This window comes from Alternaria rosae, assembly GCF_020736505.1.
Source record: "Alternaria rosae strain MPI-PUGE-AT-0040 chromosome Unknown BKA58scaffold_1, whole genome shotgun sequence".
Lineage (NCBI taxonomy): Eukaryota > Fungi > Ascomycota > Dothideomycetes > Pleosporales > Pleosporaceae > Alternaria > Alternaria rosae.
The window spans coordinates 4848216-4870533 of record NW_025763570.1 but is presented as its reverse complement, the minus strand read 5'-3'; the positions used below and the strand labels follow the sequence as shown (position 1 = coordinate 4870533).

The window sequence follows — 22318 nt, the reverse complement described above, 5'->3', positions numbered from 1 at the left end:
GTTTGTAGATCGAACCTTGCACGATGCAACATGCAATGTCGTAGACTCTCTAACAAGACTCGGCCGACCTTTCGGGCGAGACATGGGAAGATCCGATGCGACACTGGTTGCAGCTCATTCGCAAGCAGTACTCCTCAGCAGATCTTCTAAGCGGATGTACTATGGTGACGCTGTTGAACTTCGTGCGAAAAAGAAAGGCCTGTTTTAATGCTAGTTGCAGCTTCCCGGCCCTCACCGTCTAGGCACACCATCTGAATGTACACCTCCATGCAACAGCCCGGCCGATACGTACCAAAGTCGATTCAGTTCCCGCGATCGCATTAAAGGGACGACGGCTCCCGTCAAGTAAAAATCCAATCGTTCCTCACAGATTTTTTCAACCATTCTTCGCAGTCTTAGGGCTCCGTTGTCTCTGAGATATGTCCATTCGTACAGTCGGTATTGTTGGCACTGGCGTGATAGGAGCATCATGGACGGGCCTCTTCCTCGCTCATGGTCTGCGTGTGATTGTTGCAGATCCGGCACCTGGCGCAGAGGAGAAGCTGGCCTCCTATCTGCAGAGTATCTGGCCTGCGTTGGAGATCATGGGTCTCGATGAGAAGTAACTATGACACTACACTCATGTCTGCCACAAGCTGATTCTAACTTTCTATCAAGCGCCTCTGTTTCGAACTACGAGTTTGTAGGCGCGACTCTAGGCAGACACTACAAAGACGTGGATTTTGTCCAAGAGGCGAGTGTATAGAGTCTGCTCTGCAAGTTCACCAGCTGATAGGATGATATAGAATGCGCCCGAAAGGCCAGATCTCAAGACAAAACTTCTTGCCGAGATCGACGCGGCTGTTCGACCAGATGTTGTCATCGCCTCTTCATCTTCAGGAATTCCAAGCTCAAAGTTCATCAGCCAATGTCAGCACCCAGAACGAGTACTCATTGGCCACCCGTTCAACCCACCTCACCTCATGCCACTTGTGGAAGTCGTTCCGCATGCAAATACAAGTTCGTCAGCCATCGTAAATGCGATGGCCTTTTACGAGTCCGTGGGACGTCGTCCTGTTCACATCAAAGACGAGGTACCCGGTTTTGTCGCCAACCGTCTTCAAGCTGCCCTTTGTAATGAAGCATACAGCCTAGTGGCTCGTGGAATAGTCACCGCCCAGGATCTTGGTGAGCTCCTCTTTTTCCCCCATGTCTTCCTCGATTTGCTAATCACAGGTGCCCAGACGCTTGCATCACTACTAGTCTGGGACCTCGGTGGGCCATGGTTGGGCCATTCCTCGCGAACGCAATGGGAGGGGGCGGTGGTAGTGAGGGATTCAAACACCTTCTTGAGCATTTAGGACCTGCAAGCCGAGTCTGGGTCGAGGATATGCAGGAGCACAAGTTCGACTGGTCACAGGATAGCATTGATGCCTTGGGTTCAAGCGTTTCAGACGAGCTTCAAGGTAAAAACGTCCAAGAGCTCGAGCAAAAGCGGGATGACGACCTCGTCAAGTTCTTCAAGATCAAGGGCGCGAGGCGTACGAGCTTCCATGGTATTGCGCTTTAATCCCATTGATCCCATAGCATGAGTACCATTTTTGTCAAGCGCAACGTTTTCTAGTGTTCATATAAGGTCTGGGGCTTTCGTAAATTTCTAGGTCCCCCCTTTTTACCTCACTCCACCTCAACACAGCAAGCAACGTCCATGACTTCGTATGCACATTTCTCACTCTATTAAACATTGAGAAGTCCCCGTATGCCCACACATACATATTTCTCACTTTATTGATCATCAAGAAGTTCCCCATATGCCCCACAGTCACCTGTGGCATTCGTCAAATTTCGCAGCCATACGCCTGTAGTCGCCTGGTACATCAGCTTCGCTCACCGTGCCACACTACTACTACTGCGTCTATTCCAGCCTATACTAACCTGAATATTTAAGTATGCAAGTTTTCCTGTTTCTACAAAGTGGGGGTGTAGTTAATAGTACATTAGGTGTTGTCTTTGCTACTACAAAGCCCTTCCGGCCACATAGCAATTGCGCAGGCAGCAGCGACCGTGCCACATAGCTCGCCCGTCCGGTTCTAACCCAAAGGCGAAACGGCAAGGATACCCCTCATGCTAGCGTCTTATTGTGCCAGACGAATCGCCTTTTTTACTACTTGGCCTCTGCCTGCGCAGCCGTTCTAAAACACTAAGTACGCCTACCAATGCTCACTCATACGTACACCTCTACCCAAGCCACTCCTTGTCTATATTTTTTCCGCCGCTATGGAACAAATCACGAAGTTTGTCGACCACCTGTACACGTACCCAAGAGTCGATCAGCTCCACATGTATCCTAAAGATTGGAACAATCAGCCGGAAGAGGATAAAAAACAGTTTCTAGAACAGTTTCTGGACCATTGGGGCTACACAATTTACAGAACATATTATGGCCCTGGCTCTGATGAGAAGTGGGTAAAGCTGCTCAAGATTATCACCGACGGTGTGGAAAAAGGTCTCGCCAAACTGAAGGAAGCGGACAACAAGCCTGACGCTGTCACGAAAGCAAGGGATTGGTTTCGACTCGATGCACGTTCCCTTCCCACCACCTTAGACGGATTGACGATAGAAGACGTCCGGCAAGTCTATCGGGAAGGAAATGGAGGTCAACCGATGAGGGGGTTACAGCGTAACAACTGGGGTACCGCTATCTTCCTGGTGGCGGATGCTCAAGTGCTACAAGAACCTGACCTCAATCTGCTGAAAGTTGGGGACGCGAAGTACGACCCTGTTGCTGCTGTGCCAAAGAATCCCCGGGTTGGTCCGCAGCGATACTTTGGATGGTTTACTATCCCAACGACAGCCGTTTTAGACTTTTACAATTGGATGGATATATTCACATTTGAGGAAACCTTCAGGCAGGCATTGCCAGGAACACAATGGGATGCATATGAACGGAAGTAAGAGACCCCGTCTATGTGCCGGAGAAGAGTAGAAAAGAGAAAATGAAGTTATAGTGGACCAAATTCTATTTGAGCGAAGTGTATTAATGCAAATCTACCAACTGGTCCTACCACGACCACTGCCTCTACCAACTCTCATGCCTCAACATTCTCAATCAACATCCAAATCACCACCTTCCATCTCTTCGCTCCTCCGCAATTCGATCAAGTAGTATATCCCGATTGCAGCCAAAGCTACACCTTGTCCAAGTAAGACACCAAGGATCGTCCCAAGAAGCTCTCTCTGGTAGCTCTTATTTTCTCCCTGCTCTTTCTTTTGCCGTCCCTTCTCCCGACGTTCCTGCCGCTGCGCCTGCTCCCGGAATCGTCCGCGTACACCTTCAAACATATCGATATCATTCTTCACCATACTCTGTACAATATGCTGTCGCGCCTTGCGCTCAGTCGTATTTTGCTGAAAGGCAAGTTGCTTGATGATGGAGTTTTTCATCATATCGACTTTTGCGCGGCGGTGGGCTTCGAGGCTTTGGGTACGGGCATTGTAGTTTTGCTCGCTGTCGGCGCCGGAATAATCGGTTGGCGTATTGGCTGCGCGTATGAGGTAGTACTTTTCCAGCGCTTCGACTAATTTGTCTTCTGACTGAACATGTCTTCCTTTTCCAGTAAGAGGCGCCTTGAGTTAGACTCGTTCGTATGCTGCAAATGGGCAGGTGGCGCAGTGAAGTGCTGAATTGTGGGTAATGCGTTCTGCAACGGGTTTTGAGACGGGCGTTGCAGCAGACACCGCTCGTAGTTGCCGCGAAAGTGGGTTTGAGGCGTTCAGGATGCGTGTGCGCATCATGGGTCGAAGAAGCGACATTTTGGTGAGACTGCGTTGTTCTGATGCCCAAGACGACCTCGGGGGATATTATAGTTACGTGAGTTGTTTGAAAAGCTTTTATGTATGCCATGTAGGCAGCAAGATAATAAGTATCCGGTCGTGATCGTCATCTAGTTCTTCTACGGTTTTCCGTTGTAATACCACGGTTCCAGAGAAGACACTCCACCAATCTTGACACATCGGAAGGAACCGGCTTGGATACCGCTAATCCATCCCTCCATACAGGCTGTGGTAGCAGTAATCGTGTACGGAAAGAGGCGTTTGCGGAGAAAGAGTGCGTATACCACCTATGTACACGGGCTGAGGCGCCGTGTTGGCAGACGGGCGTGTAGATGCAGCTTTCAGACAAAAGGAACAGGATCATATCAAAGCCAACGGAAGGCAGGCAAAGGTCGCCGAACCAATCGCTTCTCCATTCATCACCACCATCACTACCACTATCTACTACCATCTACATGCTTTCTAAGGATATCATAGCTCTCGCAATATACGCTCATCAACAAACCAACGCAAGCGAATGACATGAAATAATGCTGGGAAACATGCTTATGCGTGTGACGTCTACTCAACGACCATCATATACACAACCAAAAAGAAACCACCGGGACCCGCCCAAGCAGCAATACGATGCGTGAGTGGATGACCAGTGGGAAGAAGACGGTAAACCTCCCCTGTACGTCATATACACATCCACCTCTTTCGCAGGCAAGGGGATGGCAAGCCTACAAGAAAGGCAGCACCACACCCTTCCTCATCGGACTCCCCCTCCCATCCACCGTGCTCCCCTCAGCACTGTATCCAGAATCGCGATCGACGTCGTCATTATCAAAGTCGATGTCGAAATCCGGTTCTTTTTCCTCTTCAGCCTCCTCGCCATCCTCGTCGCCGTCCCACGCTTTCTGGGTCGCGCCACGTGAGTTCCAGCGTAGCGTGCGGCTGATGCTATCGAACCACTCGGTGGGCTGGGAGAGGACGGTGGGGAAAGGGTACTGGGAAGCGGCGATGGTGACGTGGTCGCCCTGGCGGAGCTCGACGCGGCCTTTGCCGTCAAAGGCGCAGTAGGCGGTTGCGCGCGACTTGAGGGGCACCGCGATGCGGAGGAGCATGCTGTCGTTGAGGAGCATGGGGCGGAAGGAAAGGGTGTGCGGGCAGATTGGGGTGAGGAGGATGGCGGGGATGTCTGGGTGCACGAGCGAGCCGCCTGCGGAGAGCGAGTAGGCGGTTGAGCCCGTGGGCGTGGAGAAGATGACGCCGTCGGCTTGGACTACGGTGAGCAGGTTGTTGTCGCCGTAGAGCTCGAGGTTCGAGACGTAGGGCGATGGGCCGCGGTCGATGACGAGCTCGTTGAGGACCTCGAATTGCTCGGCTTCAATGTGCGATGGTGAGCCTTGGGCGGCCGCGTTCTTCTGGTACCGGTATACGGTGCATGTGAAGCGCATGCGCAGGTTCACGCGCATACCCGTTTCGCACATGATCTTGTCGAGCGCGGGCCTGTACTGTGCGAACTCGAAGTTGGTGAGGAAACCAAGGCTGCCGAGTGAGAAGGATAGAATCGGCGGCACGATGCGCTGGAAGAGCCACGAGGTGAAGAGTACGGTGCCGTCTCCACCAAGAGTAAGGACAAGGTCGAAGATCTCAGGGGTTTCCCAGCACAGATCTGGTGTCCACCAGCGCAGCATGTTCTCGTAGCGCTTGTCCTTGGCCAACAGCGAGGCTGCGTCGAAGCGCTTCGACTTGCGCAGCTTGTGATCTACGTAGACGTTCACTCCCACGTCTGAGCCGTAGCGCGAGGTCGTCATGAGCCATTCTGCCAGCTCGCGCGTGAGGTATACAAGGTTGTTATCCCGGGCCTTGGTGACAATCATGACATTGCGCACCGTCATCTTGATGGGACGGCGCTGCAGCTGCTTAGAGACCTCACGGACGCTGTTCGCCGTCTGCACGAGCCTCGAATGCGATATCGTGTCGTCCTCGGCATCGTTCATCTCTTCCATGACCTTTCCCAGGTTCACTGCCTTGTCAAACTTCTTGTGGAAAAAGCATGGTGATGCGAGCGCGGCCATCTTGCTGGCGGAAAGGTCGGCCGAGTGCAGTTCCAGCTCGTTGAGCGCCTTTGCGAGTTGCGAGTGCGTGATGCTCTTTGAGCGCGCGCTCTTCCCTGCGCTCTCCATTATGGCGGTGTCCATGGACTGTGACGTCGACGAGGGCGGTGGCCGAGACTGCAACGCCTTGAGAATGGTCTGGCGGGGGATGGCCGAATCGATGGAGCAGGCGTTCTTGCGGTGCTTCCGGATGCGGTGCTCGCCAAAGGAGGGCACGCGCGGCAGGACAGACAGATTCTCGATGGACGAGGACTTGGTGATAGTGGTGGGGTCGTCGTTGCGGGAGGATTCGTCCGATGTCAGACTGGCTGGGTGTTGTGTTGCAGCGGGCGTACCGCCAATTTCTCGCGGTACTACCGACGCATTATACGGCGCGTCCTGGGGGCAGTGGACGCTGGTCTGCGGAGGCTGTGGAGACTCTGGGCGGGTGGGATTATTAAATGAGGCATCGGCATCGACGGGGTTAAGGTCGGAGAAACTTGAGTTGGGCGCCTGTGGGGACAGGAGCGGATGAACCTTGGCCGGACTAAACGGCTCCCCATTCTGGTATGTTGCCGATAACATCGTCGCTTGATTCTGTCTTACTGATCGAGCACTGGTCTAGCGCGCTTGGTGTGCTAGTTGGCGAGTGCGATATTAATCGGCGTCGTTATTCGGTTGCGGCGGCAAAGTATGTACGCGAAGTATGTACAGCGAAAGATGAACGTAGCCAGACAGTTCGGTCAAAGGTAATAAATGCTCCAGGCAAAATGAAAAGGAAGAGAAGGAAGCGAGGGATCGTACTACTGCATGGGCGCGAGTCGTAATGTTGGATGTGATGGCTGCTAACGGTGAGCGTGTAACCCGCCGTGGAAGTAAAGATTATATTGAAGGAAGAGCCCGGCTCGACCGTGTAAAAGTGAAGAAAAAAGAGGATGCGTGAAGTGTGCACGACGGTGTCGTGGCCGAAAGAGCGAAGGCGCAGGTGGGGGAAAGACAGTGGTGCAGCTTGAGGCAGGTATTAGGCACGATGTGAGACCTACTATATTCACTCTCCGTCTCGATGACATCTCTGCCACCGCTATTCTGGAGCAGTGCCACATCACGATCCTATGCGCCAGCCTCAAACCAAAGATCCCGCCATCTGTAGCGGCTAGCCCGCCGGCAACGTTGTGACACTGCGCGTGTCACAAACTCGTGGGTCCACGCCGGAGTATCTGCCAAACATAGAACGACGCTTCACCCCAAACCGCGATCTTGACACAGATCACAACGGCCCAGAAGTTCCTGTCATCCTGTCTTCCAAGGCACGCTCCACAGTATGGCCACACCGCTGGATTGACAGAATCCTTCGATGACCCTGAGCGTTCATGGTCGAGAAGCGCTCGCTCACGGACGGGTCTCAGTTGTCGGATCATACCGACACCCTCCGTGTTTGATCCACACTTCGTTTACAAAGCCACAGCGGGTACTACGGTCAAGGGGAATTGTAATCGTGATTCAGTATGAATCGCATCGCCGCACAAGTTATGCCATCTGTCGGCTGTACTAGCGAAATCATTTGTACGACGAAACAACCCAACATGGCCTAGTCCGCGTCCAACAGTAGTCTGTTGCTTCGAATCTTCACCTGGTACAGGAGAGTTTTAGGCGAGACAGCTCACTCCTCGCTAAATGTAGACCTCTTGACACGTCTATCGGGCGATTGCGGATTGCATGACATTGCTGCCGTTAGTACCGATGGCCCACAGACCTCATACGCCACGCATGGCTAAGACATGGAATTGAGATGTGGCAAGCGTGTACGGCACATGTCGCGTGGAACACAGAGTGAAGTGGGCTCATAACCGCTACCGACATGGTTGCAGGACCCGTCTCTGTATCGTTTCTGTCCACTCATAGGCCAGCGACTGTGTGTTTGCCTCAGGGCTAAAGCTGGTTGCTGAAACTCGCGCATGATATCAGCCTGCCCAGGCACGATTTCTCACTAAGCGTCCAAGAGCCTCAACTGCCGATGTCCTGGAAGCTGGACGCATTGTTGTGCGCTGGCAATGTGGGGTGCGGTCCGAAGCGCAAGAAGTAACCAGGCGCTTGTGCCTGTCAGTTTGCCAGCTTGGTGTAGAATGTTCGTAGTTAGCAAAACAAGCATGTCTGAGCGTATGCAGTCGAAAGTATCGATGTATCGTTGGGTATGACTTTACAGTCTTTTGATATTCATCACATATCGTGGTATCTAGTGAGGTCGTAACGAAAAGAAATTCGACAAGCCATACGCTTATTGGAGAGCCTTGCGAGCAAAGGTGGGCAGAACGAAAGCCGCCTCGTGGATCTCCTTGCTGTAGTACCTGCAAAGCTGCTCCTCCTCTTCGGTAGACCAGCTGCGAAGGGGCTTCTTGAGGTCGCGGTTGGCATCCTTGCTGCAGACCATGAAGCCAATCTGGCCGGAGGGGTAGGTGGGGATGGTGGTGTAGCCGTACTCGACGTTGGGGAAGACCTCCTTGCAAGCCTTCTTGAGGTTGACAATGAGGGGCATGTGAAGCCATTGGTTCTCGGCTATACAAGAATGTTAGCCATTGACCAAAGCAGCACCTTTCCGGCGCATGGCGGTCGAAAAGTGGACATAGACTGAGTGGACTAGGAGAGGGCTTACAACCTTGGGTGGTAATGACACCGCCTTCACGGAGCGCACCGTTGAGCAACTCGAAGTAGGACTTCTGGAAGAGAGCCTCGGCGGGACCCTCTGGGTCGCTGGAGTCGGTGATGATGACGTCGAATTCGCCCTTCTTGTCCTCGAGGAACTTGAAGCCGTCGCCGACGATGGTGGTGGTCTTGGGGTGCTCGAAGCCGACGGACATGCCGGGGAGGTATTGCTTGGAGAGACGGATGACAGCCTCGTCGATGTCGCAGAGGGTGGCCTCCTTGACGCAGTCGTGCTTGACGACCTCACGGAGGACACCGCCGTCACCACCGCCGATGACCAAGACCTTCTCGGGGTTGGGGTGGGCGTTCATGGCCAGGTGGGTAATCATCTCCTGGTATCTGCTCTACTATCAACCATTGTCCGCGCCTTTCAATTGGGGTGTAACGTACGAGAACTCGTCGCGCTCGGTGCATTGGATGACGTTGTCGAGGACAAGGACGGTGCCGTAGTTGGTCGACTCGAAGATGAGGACGTCCTGGTACTTGCTCTTCTCGTGGTGAAGAACCTCCTTGACCTGGAGGGTCATGGCCTGGCCGGGCCACATGCCGGAGATCTCGCGGAACCAGCCATCTGCACCGAATGTCAGCAACTGAAAGGATATAGTTATATGACTGTTGAAAAGTCGACTTAACTTACCCTTGATGGTAGGGTGTTCAATGGCAGGCATATTGAAGGATTTGTAGGTGGAAAGGGGATTATAGAGTGATGGACGTGATCTACGGAAGTAAACAGAAGATTGACAGAGCTGTCGCCGGATATATATGGGGACCTTCAGGTTGGCGGAGTTTTTCCTGGTGTTTGCGTTGGGCACAATTTTCTAGGCCTATGCACGTCACTGGTCGCGCGCGCCGTACCTGCCCCGCCATCCCCCACCATCATCCCGGGAAGGTCCAGCCGCCAGGCATCTATATTGGGTAGCATTATCTCCATCTCAGGTCTGCGCTTCATGTTTGCCATCCCACGTCCTTTCTTTGCGTGATTTTCGCGGGCAGACGACGCGGATGCGACACCGAGTTGATGTAGAGGGTGGCTAAGGCAGTGCTGACAACGAGGGCGGCCGTAGCCTTCCAAAGTTCATGCTAACACGTAAATGGCTGTAGACTGCAGGTAGGAAGGACATAAAGAGCTGGGACGCAACGCTCATAATGAGATCAACGCGTAGATTTGTTACCACTGGGCATCACTCAGAATCAGCCCAAATATGACCGAAGTCGCCCCAGTGCAAGACCCAGCCCAGGAGGAGCGCAGCAGAGTAGAGCAAGTTGTCGCGACCAAGGCATATGTGAGGAATCCTGAGCTACTACCATGGTACACGAAGGAACTCGAAGAGCCAAGTCCGGAAACGCGAGATCTGTTTGAAAAGTACAGCAAGGTACCACCAGCGGACATCGTCACGCATATCAAACGTGTGAGAGATGAAGCATTCTCAGTAGTGAGTCTAGTCTACCGTACGCAACAAAAGCGCAGCTGTACTAACAACTTTGCAGTTTCCGTATCCCTGCCTGGGAAACTGGGGTTTTCTGAACTTCTCCATTGAGAAGAACCCGGCCTACCAAGAAGTTCTCGGTCGCATCAAGAACGGGGAGCAATTCCTTGACCTTGGATGCTGTATGGGCCAGGACATCCGCAAACTGGTCCACAACGACGCCTCCTCCGAAAACACGTTCGCTTCCGATGTCAAAACAGACTTCTGGGGCTTTGGCTATGATCTATTTCTCGACAAGTCAACTCTGCAGACACAATTCATGGAAGCCGACATCTTCGACGCCGACTCCGAGCTGAAGCAGGTAGACGGTAAGATCGACATCATCAATGCCGCCTCATTCTTCCACCTGTTCGACTTGGACGATCAGGTTAAAGCTGCTAAGCGCGTTGTTCAGCTGTTGAAGCCAGTGCCTGGCAGCCTCATCGTTGGAAGACAGGGTGGCAGGCCTGAAGCCGGTAGCTTCGCACACCTTATGAAAGAGAAGAGCGCTTTTTGGCACAACCCAGAATCCTGGGCGGGGATGTGGAAGCAGGTTGGGGAAGAGACTGGAACGGAATGGAAGGCTGAAGCTGTACTTGGTCAAGAAGATCTATCCAAGAGGATGAAGACGAAGCTTGTGCCTCCGGGTACAAGATTCATGACCTTTACTGTCCGTCGGGTGTAGGAATTTTCTGTAGGGGTAATATTCGGTATTGATAGATGCAATCATTAGCCCACATACGTTTCTGATTCAGTCTCTGTTGACATGATCGTGGCTGCCACATGGGGATTGCGGAGCAGCAACCAATGAGCGCCATCCAGGGTCCGAGCAAACAGGCCAAACTCAATCTGGCTTCAACACCATTGCATCTCCAATCCAAAGCCCATTGATACCAAATCTTCCCGTCGCTCACCCACTAAAGCCACTTCACGAATACGTCAATCATGGACCCCTACTCGCCCGAAGGAGGTTCGTCGAACCGCCTGCCACGCCAGCTCAAGCCCCACTAACGACTGTCCAGAGCTCATAAACATCCACTCGGCCTTCCATGCCGGCGCCTACCAGCAAGTCCTCGATTTCGACACTTCGTCCTTTTCCGCATCAAATGCGCTCCCCGTTCGCGTCCTCAAACTTCGCAGCCAAATCGCGCTGGGCCAAGCACAAGCCGTTTCCAGCGAGCTCGCATCCGAGAAGACACCAGATCTGGTCGCAATGAAGCTACTGGCAGACTGTGAGCAAGGCAAGGACGTAGTAGACCAGGCGAAGAAGCTGGCAGAGCAACATGGGCAGGAGAACCTGACGGTGCAGCTTTGTGCGGGCATCGTCTTGGAGAGGGCGGGCGAGACAGAGGCTGCGCTTGATGTACTGAGCAAGCACCAGGGCAGCCTGGATGCGTACGTTGAACAGTCCCTTTGCGTGGACTATTTTGGGAGTCATGGCTAACATGCGAACAGGGTAGCACTCATTGTACAAATCCACCTTCAACAAAACCGCACAGATCTGGCCGCAAAAGAGGCCCAGCGCGCACGGAAATGGGCACAAGACAGTCTTCTAGTCAACATCGCTGAGAGCTGGGTTGGCATGCGCGAGGTATTCCCTCAATACATCACTGTCACATGTCACAACACTAACACCGCACTCAGGGCGGCGAGAAGTACCAATCCGCATTCTATGTCTTCGAAGAACTAGCCACAACCGCCCAATCCACCTCCCCACACTCGCTCGTCGCACAGGCCGTATCGGAGATCCACCTCGGCCGCCTGCCAGAAGCCGAAGCCGCTCTACAACAAGCCATTTCCATCGACGGCACCTCGGCCGACACAATCGCAAACCTCATCGTCCTCAACACACTGTTGGGAAAGAAGGAAGAGACCGAACAGCTGAAAACACAACTGCAAACCTCCGCCCCACAGCATAGGGCAGTCGCAGACTGGGCGAGCAAGAAGGCCGAGTTTGCCAGTGCCGCCGCAAAGTACACACCAAAGTTTGAGGTTGCTTCATAGGAAGAGGACGCCTTTGCGCACTTGGTGTCTACAGGCGTGGTGTATCAAGACGTGGATCCCACCAAGTTTGAGCCCAAGATCTGACCTGAAGAGACTAGATTCGACGGGGCTACTTAGCATGAGCGGGATGCCAGGATTGTGGAATGGGAAATTATGCATGCGTGGGCGTATCCGACGGAGTAAGACTTGGAGGCTGCCGGGGCTTGGGCATATGATAGCGATGATGAAAGTGAGGAATATCTGTGAGAACGAATAGACGACTTCGTGAACATGATGTATTCATACTTCCATTGGTTGAACCGAAGATGAACACAGAGAAGTATTCGTCGTTTTTTTCACGCGCTAATATTCCAAACCGCACACAAGCATCACGTTGTCTAATCCTATTTGTGTCGACCTTCGCAGTTGTTAACGCTACCAGGAGAACATCTCAGTTGATTCCTCCCGTGTAGAGAAAACAGACGATTTAAGTAGGCTTAGATTCATTCTACTAGCTTGATTGCGAAGATAAGAGTGTGGGGGCGAAAATAAGTATGCCTCAGCCTTGCGTGACATCTGGATTCCATACCAGGGTGGCCCGTGCACCAGGGTCCTTCACAGTCACTGTGGGGTAAACATCATGATAGCATCGTCCGTCAGCTTCACGTCAACAAACGGAAGAATATCAGGTGTATCTACTCACAACATAAGTGGCTCCTACAACTGTCGCATTCAAAGTTTTGTCCACACTGACAAGGCTGAACGTACCTAGGTATGCAGTTCCTCCTGTCCACATGTTTGTGACATCACACCACTTACGCCCGTCAGCACTTGAGCCTCTCCACGCAAACAGCCAGCCGATACCACGCGTGCCACCTAGTTTAAAGACCGGCCTCCCAGTAACCCGGGATTAGAAGCAATGACCCACCGCCATCCCAGGGCTAGCATACCGCAAGCTCCGCGGCTCGCATCATGTCCTCGCTACTAGAGTACCGACCTCTAGCGAAGGATGAGTTCCGACTGCTAATTCTCATCCCTGCAGTATCAATAACAGCCCCACTCAGAGTGCATGTCTTCCACGACAATGTATACAAGCCTGAAGCATCCTACGCAGCACTATCGTACACCTGGGCATCCAAGCTCGAAGGCAACGATGATAGCAATGATGTACTCGAGTCCGTGGATGTGGACGGACACGAAACATTCCTGCACCAGAATCTAGCCAAGGCACTGCGGTCTATTCGTCGCGATATCCCGCAGTGTATCTGGGCCGACGCACTGTGTATAGACCAGAACAACATTCCTGAGCGCAATATCCAAGTTACACTCATGCGACAGATCTTCTCCAACGCGACGAATGTTTGGGCTTGGCTGGGTCCGCCGGCGAAAGGGAGTAATCTTGCCATGGACTTCCTCGCCAACCTAGCCAGTCGTTCTGATGAAGAGGGTATTGGACCGTGGTTGGGGAACGAAGGCATGCATCCAGATACATACCCCACATGGGAAGGCCTACGAGCCCTAATGGCGCGGAACTGGTGGAAAAGAGCATGGTAAGAGATGTCCCTGTACGAACTGCATATGAGACATGTACTGACTTTGTACACCCACTTCTCAGGATAGTACAAGAGTTCGCTTTAGCCAAAGACGTCGTCTTCATCTGCGGCACGCGCCGTCTTTCTGCCGACGCCCTCGAAGCAGCCGACCACCTAATCTTCATGGAATTCACGCCCTCGAAGAACGAGCGCGTGACCGCTCTAACGCGAGCCGTAGACATCAACCCGCGCGTGCTCGACCCAGCCCGGAACCTAATGAGTCTGCGCCGACGGCTACAAGAGGGTGAACAGCTTTCTGCCTTGGCAACGCTGCAGATGACAAGATTGACTAATGCGACGGATCCGCGCGATCATCTATTTGCTAAGATTGGGCTCAGTGGAAAGGAGTTGGTGCAGTTGTGTCCGCCGGATTATAATGCTGAGGCGGAAGATATTTGGTTTACCTTCCTCAAGGAGTTCATCAAGCAGAAGCAGGATCTTTATGTTATCTGCCTGGCGGGAATGCAACCAAGGACGTATCACGCGCTGCCCTCTTGGTTACCGGATTGGGGGCCTTCGAAACCGCAATACATGCTCTGCTCGCTGTTCACGGGGAAGCAGTGGCCGCTCTTTGATGCGGCGAGTGGAGCGGCCGCTGTCGCTACTATCTCGAGCGAGAAGATGGAACCGGGCATCTTCCTCAGGTGCAAAGGCCTAGTCGTCGATACTGTAGACGGCGTCGCGGGCGATCCATGGTGGAAAGACAGACCGACTTCTCTCCGCCAGTCGAAATGTAAGAAGAACGCGTATGGAACACAGGTCGGTGCGTTCGAAGCGTTATTGAGGACAGTCACTGCCCATACGAATCGCATGGGTGCTTGGGGCCCTCCTCCCCCGGAGTTCAACACCATCTTTGCGAAACGGTGGCATGAGCTGAGGGACACGACGGCACCGTACGAAGCTGACGACACTCTCCCTCTTCCCCTTCCGTTCTACATGCGTGCGTCGGGTTTCGAGCGCGCATGGCGCAGTATGCGCAATCTGAAGTTGGATGGCGTGGAGCTGCATGAGCATGTTGAGGCTGGTTTGATAGACGCACAGAACAAAGCGCAGGCGTCGAGTTCGGTAGCCTCAGGAGAGACACAGTTCGATTTCTCGGCTCCTGCGCCGTTTCATCCGCTGTGGACTGCGCTGGAGCATAGTGCTGGTCAGGTTTGCTACGAAAGGTTTGTTTATACGACCGAGGGAGGGTATATTGGAGTTGGTTCTTCCACTGTAGAACCGGGGGATAAGGTTGTTGTATTGCTGGGCTGTAAGGTGCCGGTGGTGTTAAGGCCACTCGAGAAAGGAGGATATCAGCTCATTGGGGAGACCTATTTGGATGGCATCATGTATGGTGAGATGGCAAAGGATATAGGGAAGGAGGGGTCTGCTGTGCCGGTTGAGGATCTCGATATTTATTAGGTATAGAAATTTATTTCGTTGGACGTGTTGGGTCAATAGCTGCACGTAGAGAATGCATCACAGTCAGCTCGACGACTGAATAATTGAACGACCAACATAACGATTGACTTCCAAAATTAGGCAGACTTGACAAAAATAGATTATCGGCTTTTCTTAATGTTGGCAGGCTCTCGTGAGGCTGATGGAGTTGGAAGCGAGACCTCAGCTCTACCTAGGTAATAACATACACCAACGCTCTCTACCATAAAGGCTCGTGAGCCTAATCAAGTACGTTTGTCAGCAAGAGGAAGGTAAGTACACGTATACAGTTCCTTGAGTACGTTGAGTGTACAAGTCCTTGGGACCGTTCGGAGAGGAATTAGTAAGGCCACCTACTACCAGCCTATTTCCAAATTCCAACCCCTCACAAGACTCAGCCTCAGGCACGCCACCAGAACACTAAGGCTTCTCGTCGCGCGAACAAACACCGCGTCGGCCCCGCGTGTGCGAAAAAAAGCGGATAGACGAGTAAGATCCACGTGATGCAATCAGATTATCTTAGAATTTCCGCATACTCGCGCCGCCACGCCCGAGCGGTCAACAGTATGCGCAACTTTTAATAACCCTTGCATACAAGAGGATCATATGTAAGTGCCGTGCATACGGGAAAGTCATCTCCCTGACAGCAACCCGTGCGGCGTGCGCAAGCTGCACGCAAGCCAGCAAGGACCTGATCGACGCGCCACGCGCATTTAGCGGTAGATCAACCACGGCACCGGATCTGATGGAATTTCACCAACCTTCGCGCCTCTATCACCGCTGTCCGAGAAGTCCATTTCCTCCGGGCGGTGAAAGACGCATGAGAGCGCGTAAGAAAGGATAATCCCTCTTGTAATAACACTTAACACGGTCGCGTATCTGACACGTACTGCGTGAGACAAGGGGTTGCATACCTGCAACTCCAACTGTTAGTGGCGCCCGGGAGCTGATACATCCGGAGCTCGTGAGCTCCATCTTGGAACGAAGCTTAGCCTGCCCTGCCAGCCAATACGGGACAAGCTGTGTCTCCATCGGTCTGCAATTTGCAGCTTACCATGCCCGTTGCGGTAACATGGGTGGCTGATTCTGGGACGGATTCGGTATCCTGGAGTGCAGTTATGTGGGTTGGGATGGGTCCTGCTGCACGGCGCATTTTCTGTGTGTTGCGGCCAGAGAGGGCGCGTTCGGCGGCCGACGTAGGAATGGGTCGTAGAGATCCCGCGCCGCAAATTTGCCTTGCGGGTGGACTTGTGGAGAGGGGAGATTTGGATGTTTGTTTGCCGCTGTTGTGAGATTTGTATACTTTGTCTTCGTGCTCAAGTCGCGCATACGTTTGCTCGTTGTCCTTCGCTGTACATTCCCCGAGTACCACGCTACCCCAAAGTCTCCGCTCCGTCCGCTTTCGGAACCGCCGCGCTAGAAGCATTTCGTCATGTCTGAGGTCAAGATAGACACCGACAGCGCGTTCGACGTGCAAACACCATTGCTCGAGAAGAAAAAGATGGTCGTAGGAGTACCGCCGGTGTTTGAGAGCCTCACGAAGCAGCTCGACAAGATTGTAGAGCAGCCACTACTCGGCCCGAAGACCAAGTTCCCCGCAGGTAGGAAACCTATTGAGTTCTGGTGGCGAATGTAAATTGACCAGCTGTATAGCTACGTTTGCGTTTGCGCGTAAAGATGTGTCAGGCAGGCGGTTACCACAGGCTATTGCCCACCGAGGGTACATGGCCAAGCACCCCGAGAACACTATGGCCTCGTTAAGAGGAGCGGTCGAAGCAGGCGCAGATGCTCTTGAGACAGACATACATCTGACGAAAGACGGTGTAGTCGTATTGTCCCACGTGAGTCCACCCAGATCAAATAATGATGGCCAACTGACTCTTTCGCAGGATAGGAACTTGAGAAGATGCTTTGGGAGGCCGGAAAAAGTTATAGATTGCGACTATGAGTTTATAAGTAAGCTGAGAACGTTGCAAGCACCACACGAGCCGATGCCTCGTCTTATGGACTTGCTCGAGTATCTTGCGCAGCCTGGATTGGAAGACATCTGGGTTTTGCTCGATATCAAGGTATATTGTACTAGCCAAGTTATACAAGCATTTGCTGACGCGATACAGCTCGACAACAACGCTGACGATGTGATGCGCTTGATTGGTGAAACAATCAACAGCGTGCCGGCTTCTCCGTCAAGACCGTGGCATAAACGTATTGTCCTTGGGTGCTGGGCAGCCAAATTTCTTCCACTATGTTCGCGGTATCTGCCCGGCTTCTCCATCTCGCATATTGGCTTCTCAACACTCATTGCGTCACATTTCTTCAGTGTACCGAATGTCTCGTCCAACATGGCCCAGGCCATTCTCATGACGCCATGGGGCAGGATGTTTATACGGCGAGCTCAGAGCGACGGTCGGCCCGTGTACGGATGGACGGTGAACTCGGAGAGCCGGATGCGTTGGGATATACGGCAGGGCCTCGACGGCGTCGTGACGGACGACCCGAAGCTATTTCTGGAGATCCGGAGGTCATGGCACGAGGGAACCAAGGATGGCGTGACGATGCTGATGTGGCTGGATGTGTTGCGGTATAACTTCTTCTGCTTGATCTACACCTTCTTGTTCCAGTGTTATTTTGGGTTCCAGGGCAAGTCGTTAGTCAGGATAAGGGAAGAAGAGGAGGAGCAATAGACTAGCAGTACGCGAATATCAACAATGACACTCAGAAGACATGGACTGGTCGTGAGAGTGGCGAATATCAGCGTTGGCATGGTGGAGTGAAGGCCATGGTGTTGGGTGGAGAGAGCTATGACGGCAGGGTCCAAACATTTACCTAGCGACCCGACGCGTGCACCCCGCCCAGAGCGCGTTCGCATCCCACCACGTTGCTGACCAACACCACCATGCCTAGGTACGCCCGCATATATATCAGAATGCGGTCACATGTTGTAGCTAACATGCGCTAGGGAAATAATAACACTGCAGGCGGGCCAGTGCGGCAACAGCGTTGGGCAGCAGTTCTGGCAGCAGCTGTGTCAAGAACACGGTATCAATCGCGACGGCAACCTCGAGGACTTCGCGACCGAGGGCGGTGACCGCAAAGACGTATTCTTCTACCAGTCAGACGACACCCGCTATATTCCCCGCGCCATTCTTTTAGATCTCGAGCCCAGAGTCCTCCACTCGATCCAGTCGAGCGCCTACAAGAACATCTACAACCCCGAAAACTTCTACATACACAAGGATGGCACCGGCGCCGGTAACAACTGGGGCATGGGCTACAGCATGGGCGAGCAGGTCCACGAGGATATCCTCGACATGATTGATCGCGAGGCAGACGGCTCCGACTCGCTTGAGGGCTTCATGATGCTGCACTCCATCGCGGGCGGTACTGGATCAGGTCTCGGCTCCTACATGCTCGAACGGCTCAACGACCGATTCCCCAAGAAGCTCATCCAGACATACAGTGTCTTCCCCAACACACAGGACGGCGACATAGTGGTCCAGCCATACAACAGTCTGCTGAGCATGAGAAGATTGACGCAGAACGCAGACTCCGTGGTAAGCTGCCTAGTGGTACTTGCGTACATTCATACTGACCTCCCAGGTTGTCCTTGACAACGGAGCGTTGACTAGGATTGCTGCAGACCGACTGCACGTTATGAACCCGTCGTTCGAGCAGACCAACCAGCTGGTGTCTACCGTCATGTCCGCCAGTACCACGACTCTTCGCTACCCCGGATACATGCACAACGATCTCGTTGGCATCGTCGCATCGCTCATTCCCACACCGCGCTGTCACTTCCTCATGACTTCATACACTCCCTTCTCCGGCGAGAATGTAGAGCAGGCCAAGACGGTTCGCAAGACAACCGTCTTGGACGTCATGAGACGACTGTTACAACCCAAGAACCGCATGGTCTCCACCAACCCCACCAAGAAGAGCTGCTACATGTCCATTCTGAACATTATCCAGGGAGAAGCAGATCCATCAGATGTACGCCTCTTCCCATTGATCGCTTGAATCTAGCTCACTGACTCGCAGGTACACAAATCGCTTATGCGCATTCGCGAACGACGTCTCGCTACCTTTATACCATGGGGCCCCGCCTCCATCCAAGTCGCATTGACCAAGAAGTCGCCCTACGTGACCTCTTCGCACCGCGTCTCCGGACTCATGCTCGCAAATCACACGGGTATCGCTACGCTCTTCAAGCGCATAGTCGCACAATACTCCACGCTCCGTAAACGCAACGCGTTCCTTGAAAGCTACAAGCGTGAAGTGCCCTTCAAAGATGGTCTCGGCGAGTTCGACGAGGCTAAGGAAGTCGTGCAAGGTCTGATTGCTGAATATGAGGAGGCCGAAGATGCCGACTATTTGACCAAAGAGACGGCGCCGCCTGCGGATGAGGAAGCTGACAAGAGAGTCGGCTAGAAGTCACCTGAGCAATTACTGGATTTGGCATCGGCGTCATTGGATGGTGCAGTGGAGTCAAGGGTGCCCAACTTTGAAGTCTATTTCACGGCGTTGGCGGACATGCAACGTAGATCACAGACCTACCGTGATCCTGAAGCTGATTATCTTCTATCTTTCCCGCATCGTTGTTACCATTGCGGTCATCATGGTGGGAGATATCACGGGTATTGCTAGTTCTGTGAGGGCAGATTTCCTTTGAAGAGAAAGCCAGGAGTTTGTATGGTAGCGAGCGCAAGATAATCGACCCACCGAGGTTTACCAGGGACTGCCTACTCAAGGCAGCAATTCCACTAACTGTATGTTTGTAGGGCCTGTAGCAAATGGACCGTGGTACCGTGGCTGGAAAGCTGTGGTGACTGTCATTCTCTTGCATCTCTATTGCTGACCCAAATCACTTCAGTGGAAATAATCACAGGTCATTGCGTTGAATCCTATGAGTGAACAGCAAGGCTTCGCAGTTATACGTATAAAGTGTACGCAGTTTTCTCCTTGCATGAAGTACCTTCGTAGCAAGTTCACTGTACCTACGACAACGTTCACTACCAAATCAACTAACTACAAAGACACATAACGCCTCGTAGGAACAACCCAAAATACCGAGGCTATCACCCAAGATGTTCGCGTTAAGCATCCGATCCGTCACCAACTCTGGAGTAGTTGGTCCCCTAGCCATCTTCGCCCTCTCCACGCAAACCCGCACCCTTTACTTCTGCGGTCCTAAGCACAGCGATCATGATGCTGACCTACCCATCTCTGAACACTACCACGCACGTCTACCGACATCGGATCTAAAAGCGAAGTCCACTGCAGTTTCGCCACCAACTACTACGCCTACCCGCCTTCCTCCTCCCACTCAGCCTACCACCACAACAGACACCATCCCCAGCCTGAGAATCTCCGTCACGCACCCGCCGCCAAACCTATCAGCTCGCCATACAATGCCCTCTGTCAGCAAGCTCGAAACCTCTAGGAAAGCGTTTGAGCAGCTAGAGGCGGCAATTCACGATGTAGCCACAGACCACAACAACACCACTGCCATTGTCCAGGAGATCGCAAGGCTAGAGTTTGAGCTGAGGAGGGGTCAGATCGAGGGTAAGCCTTTTAAGGAGTTGGAGAAGGTCATGAGGGATATTGAGGATTTGAGGAGCGTGTTGGAGAGGATTGGGAAGAGGTGGGGAATTTAGTGCGGCGTTGGAGATTGTGATTAGGTACGGTCCTACAAAGAATGGTCGTACAGTAGCTTGGAGGGAGGATTCTCAAGATTTCACCATGAATGCCACATCTAAACAAACACAAGTATTCTTCGAAACTAGTTCAAATGCAAAACGACGAGTGGTATATAGCACATTTCCCACATCCCTCTCCCCCCCCCCCCCCCAAAAAAAACGCCCCTCAAGACTCACTCCCTCCCATCCCCCTCACGCCCCATTCTTATAACTCAGACCCCCAGCCTTAACATCAAACTCCATCAACTCATCCAACCCACAAACCTGAAACAACTCCCTAGGCCCATACCTCTTCCCATCCTCCTCCACACTCTTAACATGCCCCGCCTTCATCTGCTGCACCGCTTTCCTAACCGCGGGATACACGACCTCGCACGCCAGCAGCGGGAAGATGGCAAGTTTATACCCCATGGACTTGCACTCTTCGACTGAGAAATCCGGGGATACGCCACCGGGTACGCTGTTGAAGAGACAAGGTGTAGGCGCTAGATCGGAGCATATACGCTGAGCGTCTTCCGCTGTTGTCACGCCTTCTAGGAACGCCATGTCTGCGCCTTGCGCAACAGCCGCACGCAGTCTGCGCAATGCTTCTTCATACCCGAAACCTTGCAACGCGTCTGTCCGAGCGATAATAACGATATCACCCCCACTTGCCTCCCGCGCCAGTCTCGCAGCGCGGATCCTAGCTTCAAACTCCTCGACATCGACGAGCTGCTTGCCGTTTAGGTGACCGCACCGCTTACTCACGACTTGATCTTCGAGGTGCAGACCCGCGACGCCCGCGCGGATGTACGATGTTACTGTGCGGCCGACCATGACGGGTCCGCCGTAGCCGGTGTCTGCGTCGGCGATTAGGGGGGTCGAGGGCGAGATGGAGGCGAGCATTGTGGCGTTGGTGAGCATGTCTGTGAAGGTGGCTATGCCCATGTCGGCGGCGCCGAGGCGGGACATTGTTGTTCCTGCGCCTGTCTGGATATGTGTTAGTCAGGTTGGTTTGGTGTTGTTTGACATCGTGGAGTGAGGTGTTTGTGGATATGGAGGTGGTTGAGACTTACCATGTACAGACAATCTACGCCTTCTTGGAGTGCTATCCGCGCTGTGAAACCATCGTATACTCCGGGACAGGATAGGAACTTATTTGGATCTGCCAGCATGCTCCGAAGTTTCTCGACTGCCGTCATCTTCCTTTCTGTTTGCCCTGCTTTGCTGGATCCCATATTGCCTTCTCTTCTTCGCCTTGACAATGTGGATAAGAACAATAACCCAACTCTTTACGGTGTATGCGCAACCAAGTCTTTCTCGATATCAAAAGGAGCAAATTCAATCACTTCAAGAGGTATGATGTCCTCATCAGGTATCAAAACGAGCAGAAGGTACACGCAGCGGCCTCACTATTAGCCCGCTGAGTATCGGCGTCTTGCGTATACACTGTGGCGGGCCGCAACAAGTAAGGCTGGGCTATCCACGAATAGTCGACCAGATGCGGAAGCGATGGCCTTACGTACCCGTCTGCGAACTAGGGAGCCTGTCAACCCGAAAAGCGACCGCGGATTTTCAGATAAGTT

The 22318-nt window shown here is 53.0% G+C and overlaps 10 protein-coding genes across 10 annotated transcripts; 6 read left to right on the top strand and 4 right to left on the bottom strand.

The window, feature by feature from the left end:
• Positions 1-171: 171 nt before the first annotated feature.
• BKA58DRAFT_374567 (3-hydroxyacyl-CoA dehyrogenase) lies at positions 172-1569 on the top strand. Its single transcript, XM_046169340.1, has 4 exons — positions 172-601; positions 658-733; positions 786-1167; positions 1224-1569. The coding sequence occupies exons 1-4, from the start codon at positions 420-422 to the stop codon at positions 1547-1549; spliced, it is 966 nt and encodes a 321-aa protein (XP_046032040.1). The 5' UTR covers positions 172-419; the 3' UTR covers positions 1550-1569.
• A 580-nt stretch (positions 1570-2149) lies between these two features.
• On the top strand, positions 2150-3154 carry BKA58DRAFT_31352 (uncharacterized protein). The gene has a single exon (XM_046167434.1). It carries the CDS (start codon positions 2257-2259, stop codon positions 2932-2934), a length of 678 nt encoding a protein of 225 aa, XP_046032039.1. The 5' UTR covers positions 2150-2256; the 3' UTR covers positions 2935-3154.
• BKA58DRAFT_397363 (uncharacterized protein) lies at positions 3085-3581 on the bottom strand (the record flags this gene model as incomplete). Its single annotated transcript, XM_046171420.1, has 2 exons — positions 3085-3521; positions 3575-3581. The coding sequence occupies 2 exons, from the start codon at positions 3579-3581 to the stop codon at positions 3085-3087; spliced, it is 444 nt and encodes a 147-aa protein (XP_046032038.1).
• Positions 3582-4400: 819 nt separating this feature from the next.
• BKA58DRAFT_31282 (ATP-NAD kinase-like domain-containing protein) lies at positions 4401-6780 on the bottom strand. The gene has a single exon (XM_046167403.1). It carries the CDS (start codon positions 6477-6479, stop codon positions 4536-4538), a length of 1944 nt encoding a protein of 647 aa, XP_046032037.1. The 5' UTR covers positions 6480-6780; the 3' UTR covers positions 4401-4535.
• Positions 6781-8010: 1230 nt separating this feature from the next.
• Positions 8011-9419, bottom strand: BKA58DRAFT_31266 (spermidine synthase). The gene is made up of 4 exons (XM_046167393.1): positions 9232-9419; positions 8985-9165; positions 8545-8933; positions 8011-8447 (listed from the first exon to the last, which is right to left on the bottom strand). Exons 1-4 carry the CDS (start codon positions 9260-9262, stop codon positions 8170-8172), a joined length of 879 nt encoding a protein of 292 aa, XP_046032036.1. The 5' UTR covers positions 9263-9419; the 3' UTR covers positions 8011-8169.
• Positions 9420-9541: 122 nt separating this feature from the next.
• Positions 9542-10798, top strand: BKA58DRAFT_374560 (uncharacterized protein). The gene is made up of 3 exons (XM_046169339.1): positions 9542-9702; positions 9758-10027; positions 10083-10798. Exons 2-3 carry the CDS (start codon positions 9797-9799, stop codon positions 10743-10745), a joined length of 894 nt encoding a protein of 297 aa, XP_046032035.1. The 5' UTR covers positions 9542-9702; positions 9758-9796; the 3' UTR covers positions 10746-10798.
• Positions 10799-11005: 207 nt separating this feature from the next.
• On the top strand, positions 11006-12064 carry BKA58DRAFT_408155 (coatomer subunit epsilon; the record flags this gene model as incomplete). The annotated part of the gene is made up of 4 exons (XM_046172069.1): positions 11006-11030; positions 11083-11455; positions 11516-11651; positions 11705-12064. 4 exons carry the CDS (start codon positions 11006-11008, stop codon positions 12062-12064), a joined length of 894 nt encoding a protein of 297 aa, XP_046032034.1.
• A 555-nt stretch (positions 12065-12619) lies between these two features.
• On the top strand, positions 12620-15101 carry BKA58DRAFT_31147 (heterokaryon incompatibility protein-domain-containing protein). The gene is made up of 2 exons (XM_046167333.1): positions 12620-13593; positions 13659-15101. The coding sequence occupies exons 1-2, from the start codon at positions 13016-13018 to the stop codon at positions 15037-15039; spliced, it is 1959 nt and encodes a 652-aa protein (XP_046032033.1). The 5' UTR covers positions 12620-13015; the 3' UTR covers positions 15040-15101.
• Positions 15102-16489: 1388 nt separating this feature from the next.
• BKA58DRAFT_408154 (Tubulin/FtsZ, GTPase domain-containing protein) lies at positions 16490-19485 on the top strand (the record flags this gene model as incomplete). Its single annotated transcript, XM_046172068.1, has 7 exons — positions 16490-16658; positions 16711-16898; positions 16947-17126; positions 17175-17473; positions 18017-18611; positions 18658-19047; positions 19096-19485. The coding sequence occupies 7 exons, from the start codon at positions 16490-16492 to the stop codon at positions 19483-19485; spliced, it is 2211 nt and encodes a 736-aa protein (XP_046032032.1).
• A 1460-nt stretch (positions 19486-20945) lies between these two features.
• On the bottom strand, positions 20946-21934 carry BKA58DRAFT_306506 (carboxyvinyl-carboxyphosphonate phosphorylmutase; the record flags this gene model as incomplete). The annotated part of the gene is made up of 2 exons (XM_046167117.1): positions 20946-21722; positions 21809-21934. The coding sequence occupies 2 exons, from the start codon at positions 21932-21934 to the stop codon at positions 20946-20948; spliced, it is 903 nt and encodes a 300-aa protein (XP_046032031.1).
• Between the last annotated feature and the right edge of the window lie 384 nt (positions 21935-22318).